At 49.3% G+C, this 4,838-nt stretch overlaps 1 protein-coding gene across 1 annotated transcript in view; it reads left to right on the top strand.

The window, feature by feature from the left end:
* Positions 1 to 4,430, top strand: part of DENND6B (DENN/MADD domain containing 6B) — a gene marked incomplete at its 5' end in the record, with an annotated part of 11,872 nt that extends 7,442 nt beyond the window's left edge. The window contains 8 exons of the mRNA XM_010082260.1: positions 12 to 134; positions 530 to 625; positions 726 to 820; positions 1,361 to 1,426; positions 2,081 to 2,145; positions 2,556 to 2,645; positions 3,891 to 3,944; positions 4,317 to 4,430. Coding sequence (XP_010080562.1) covers positions 12 to 134; positions 530 to 625; positions 726 to 820; positions 1,361 to 1,426; positions 2,081 to 2,145; positions 2,556 to 2,645; positions 3,891 to 3,944; positions 4,317 to 4,430 — 703 coding nt within the window. The remainder of the gene's footprint in view (positions 1 to 11; positions 135 to 529; positions 626 to 725; positions 821 to 1,360; positions 1,427 to 2,080; positions 2,146 to 2,555; positions 2,646 to 3,890; positions 3,945 to 4,316) is intronic.
* Positions 4,431 to 4,838: the final 408 nt, after the last annotated feature.

Here is a 4,838-nt window from a genome sequence, read left to right as displayed (position 1 = left end):
TTCCCTACCAGGTGTTTCCAGCCCGTGCTAATTCACATCCAGATGCTGTGGGAGCTGATGTTACTTGGCGAGCCGGTTGTTGTCATGGCACCATCTCCTACGGTTTCTTCAGAAATGGTTCTGGCTCTTACCAGGTATCGCTTTCCAATCCTGAGCTACAGGTCGCTGTGCTAATGAATTCTGACAGTTTTTCACATCCACTCTTCTGCCGAGTTGTGCCAGATGTAGCGTGCCTATGGAAGCACGTCAGACAAATAGCGTCGCAAGACAGTCTTGCGCCTGTTCCACCCGTGGTAGAGAAAAGTGAAAAGTGAAGCTCCCACGTTGGGAGACCCGATGGTTCATAGCCCTGATGAACTTTCTCTCCCCAGCTTTGAACTCTGCTTTAGCGAAAAAAGCAAAGCCTGGAACTCCTCCAGAGTGTTACCTCTGGCAGGACGAAGCACTCCTCTAGGACCAAACCCGATGTGAGCACCCATTCCTCCCCCGCTGGGAAGCCTGGGTGCAGCTATCCCGTCTGTCGTTGCAGCTGCCTGGCTCCTCTGCGGTACTGCTGTGACTACCGCCCCTACTTCACCATCCACGACAGCGAATTTAAAGAGTACACCACCCGGACACAGGCTCCGTGAGTAGCCGGCAGACCCTTGCCACACGCGTGCCGCTGTCTGTGTGAAGGAAACCCTCAGGTTTGCATTGTTCTGCCTTTTTTTTCCCCCTCTTTCTAGGCCAAACATCGTTGTGGGAGTCACCAACCCTTTCTTTATCAAAACCCTGCAGCACTGGCCGCACATTCTTCGGGTGGGGGAGCTCCGAATGTCGGGTAAGCGTGGAACCGCGGTCCTGGCGTGCTGGGTCGGAGGCTAACGGTGGGCTGACAGCTGCCGTCGTTTTACACATCCCCATCCCTGGGAGAGCTGGGAAACCAAAGGGAGGTCAGCCTCTGACTCATCTGGACTGCCTGGGATGGGCAGAAACAATGGGGAAGATGAATTTTTGAGAGAAAAACTTGCTGTGGTTTTTTTCTGAAGCGTGAGGAAAGGAGAGTCCTTCCTAGGCAGGAAAGAGAAAACTGTATAAAGAAGAGAGAGGTGGAGAGAGACTCTGATTGTTATCTGTGAGGCCAAGAAAACCTCTTGGTTGAGTGGGGCTGTATGCAATGCCTCCCTAACACTTTCTTCTTCCATTTTCAGGAAAGTCAGTAGACCAGAAGGCTTACCTGAGGGTGGAGTTAAGGGAGGGTATGATTTCAGATGTGCAAGTGTAGGACTGAGTGTTCTCAAGAGCGAAGTGTCTCCTGTGCGTGCCGCGGCTCTGAGGGTAGGTTCAGAGCCTGAGCGAGTTGTTTGATGTCTTCCCGCAGGAGACCTGCCCAAGCAAGTCAAGGTGAAGAAGCCAGCGAAACTAAAAACCCTGGACACAAAACCGGGTAAGTCCTTTTGTCACACATAATTTAGTTGTGTTTACCTTTCCACGTGGGGGATTTTGCAGGCGTGGGAACGTTGCATACGTTATTCTTTGCGTCTCAACAAAGGGACGTTTTGGTGTTGCCGTCTTCTCCAACGCCATCGTCTTCTCCCACTTGATCTGCTACACGTCCCCCATCTAACACAGAAAAACTGGGCATCTTTGTTTGGAGGTTGAAAAAGCTGATATAAATTCATTGAACAAATTATTTTAGCGTTGGGAGAACAGCTTCTACTTTTTTTTTGTTTTATTTTATATGTCATACCTGCTTTTTAGGTGCGATGGAAGTCAAAGGAACTTGCTTTCCTAGGTAGGGCTATCTGTCACTTAACGAGCCCTCAGCTGACTCCAGCAAGTTATCTCGCCATAATTAGCATAAGAAGGTCCTTGAGGTAGTTCAGTGTCCTTCAGTCCTGCTGTGAGTTCTGGCTGCTTTAGCAATTTCATACATTTTGTAATTCTTTGTTTATAATTTTTGTAATTATACAGAGCTGCCAGGGTTTGTGCGAGGAATTGCAGTTGTTATCCCTGCACTAGATGATAATAGAGCCTCATCTAGATATGTGGGCAAAGTTTTGGTTTTAACTCGTTTTTGTTGGGTTTTTTTTCAATCTAGGAATCTATACTTCTTATAAAACATTCCTTCACAAAGACAAAACCCTGATAAAAAGATTACTAAAGGTAAGCAGTTGCCACTCTACCCCACATCCTGTACGTCATTATGAGAAAACCGTGCTAACAGACACAACTCTCCAAAAGAAGCAGACTTTTACGGTGTGCAATGGTTTAGTCAAGTCTGCTTGCACATGTTGATCACGCCAGTTCTAGAATTTTTCACATGATGTTATGGATTAAGTGCTGGTGCTAATGATAACCTGAGTGAGAACACTGGTTGCCAAAAAAAGAGTCTGAAAAAACAGATCCTGTGTAGTGAAATGGGAGTGATCTAGAGAGTGGGACGTGTATTTTGGGCGGTTGGGTTTTCCAGACCGCCCTGGACTGGTTGCTTCTAGCTGCGGTGTTTGCAAATGCGTCGCCTGCCTGGGAAACAGAGGCTGGCCCCTCTGTGAGTGCCCTGCTTGTGCCCGCAGGGGATTCAGCGGAAACGCCCATCTGAAGTCCAGAGTGCCCTTCTGAGGCGTCACCTCCTGGAGCTCACCCAGAGTTTCATTATCCCCCTGGTGAGTTGGGCAGAGGCTTGTCGGAGCAGTGGGAAGGTGTGAATGGGAGCTGCTCGAGTGACAGGTTTGCGCTTGCCCTCTTTTGTTCACCCGTAGCTGAGCATCTGTGATAGACGGAGGATGTGGCACCCTATAGAGACGTTTTACTCAGTGGAAAGGACCTAAAGGTCTCTTGAACACCAATTTCAGTAATTAGCATAGACATCTGCAGGCTGGGTTCTCAGCACACTGCGTGTGAAGCCAGAACATCGTTTCCTGCAGTGTGGGAAGAGGTCTTCCATGTTCTTCAATTCTAACGCCAGCTCTTTGCTCTTTTCACCAGGGAGTCAAAGCAGATATATAGGGAAGGGATGGGAGCCAAAAATGTTCTTCTTGCCCTCTAACACTGGGTTCAAACCCATTGCAGTGGGAAACCCTCTCTTCTGGCTTTGGGGAGCTTTGCTGTAGAGCTGCAGAGGCCCCCATGGTGGTTGCCCCCTGGGGCAGATTTTAGGGAGTGCTTCCTTCCAAGCCTTCCCTGCCTGGTCCCACTGGGAAGCTGATTATGCTTTTTTAGTGACCATCCCGTTGGCCAAGTTTGGCTCCTCCACTTGCTTTTCTACATCACCTTAGGAGGTGGTACATGGGAGGACAGAACATCTTCAAAGGGGGGTGCAGTGAGGTGGGTGCTGCCTCTTCTCTAATTGACAAGTGATGGGACAAGAGGAAACAGCCTCAGGTTGCACCAGGGGAGGTTTAGGCTGGATATTAGAAAAAATTTCTTCACTGCAAGAGTGCTCAGGCATTGGAACAGGCTGCCCAGGGGAGTGGGGGAGTCACCATCCCTGGAGGGGGTCAAGACACGTGTGGATGTGGTGCCTGGGGGCATGGGTTAGTGGGTTGGGTGGGGTTGGGTTGATGGTTGGTCTTGATGATCCTTGAGGTCTTTTCCAGCCTTAATGAATCTATGATTTTATGATTCTCAGATTCTAGTCCCTCCTGCAACCTTTTTCCCACCTGACCTTTCTGCCATGGCATGCTTAGGGCTCTTGGAGCAGAGTGTTGTGACCTAGCCCCTGGTGGAAACAAGCTGGGGCGCTTGGGCTCATGTAAAATGCAACTGTGAAGAAAAAACCAGACTAGGAAAGTGTTGGTGGAGCCTGTGGTGCGTTGGGAGGAGACCATCACACTCAGTGACCATGCAAGAGGCTCCTTCAGTGTTGTAACTTTTAAAAAATTATTATTATTTTTTAATTTTTTTTTTAGGAGCATTATATTGCAAGTCTGATGCCTCTGCAGAGGGCCATTACTCCATGGAAGGTGTGTTCAATTTTCCAGTCGCTTCTGCTTTCCTTCGACGGTGGGGATTGGGAATAGTTGTGCCATATGCTGATCACGTTCTCTGATACTCTGGGTGAACTTCCCTCGCTGAAGGAAGAGGGTTATTACTCCTTTAAAAAAAAAAAAAAAAGTTGAAACAAACATTGGGACAGATGCTTCCTGTTTTGCAGTAAGCTCAGCTATTGTGAGGCTAATTTGAATTTTACTTGCAAGGCTGGTTAAGACGTTATTGCATTTTTTTTTCATGTAGCTATTGAGTCTGCCTTGTGCAGCCTCTTCCATTGGAAATACAGAGCTCATTCCCCCCTGGTTCTTGTGGGTGCCGTGTAACACGGTCTTTCTGTTGTGCAGAATCCTCCGCAGATCCGTCCTTTCCGCCAGGAAGATTTCATGAAGACCCTTGAGCATGCTGGTCCTCAACTCACCTGCGTGCTGAAGGGCGACTGGTTGGGACTCTACAGGTAAGAGTCGGGTAATCGTTCCCTTAACAGCTGCTGCAGGTTCTGACGGACATCGGATCCTGGTAGGATTGGGAGCAAAAAGGGCATTTCAGGACAGAGAGCAGTCACCTGAACAACTCCTGCCTGTGAAGGATTGATTAACGCTGGGGAATGGTCAGGAAGAGCCAAGGTGGGGGAATCAGTCCCGTGTGCTCACGTCATCTCTTCAGTGCGTAGGCACAGTCGGGTTAGGAGCTGTCAGCTCTCCACCTTCAGGAACTTCAGAGAAGAAGGGGACTCAGCTCTGACATCATGTCTGGAGAGCAGCCCTGGGGAGAAGGACTTGGGGGTGCGGGGGGGGAGAAGCTGAACACGACCCGGCAGTGTGCACTGGAGCCCAGAAACCCCCGTGTCCTGGGGACATCCCCAGCAG

This window comes from Pterocles gutturalis, unplaced genomic scaffold (genome assembly GCF_000699245.1).
Source record: "Pterocles gutturalis isolate BGI_N339 unplaced genomic scaffold, ASM69924v1 scaffold21504, whole genome shotgun sequence".
Lineage (NCBI taxonomy): Eukaryota > Metazoa > Chordata > Aves > Pterocliformes > Pteroclidae > Pterocles > Pterocles gutturalis.
Note: the sequence above shows the minus strand (reverse complement) of the source record. Positions and strands in the feature narration are given on the sequence as shown.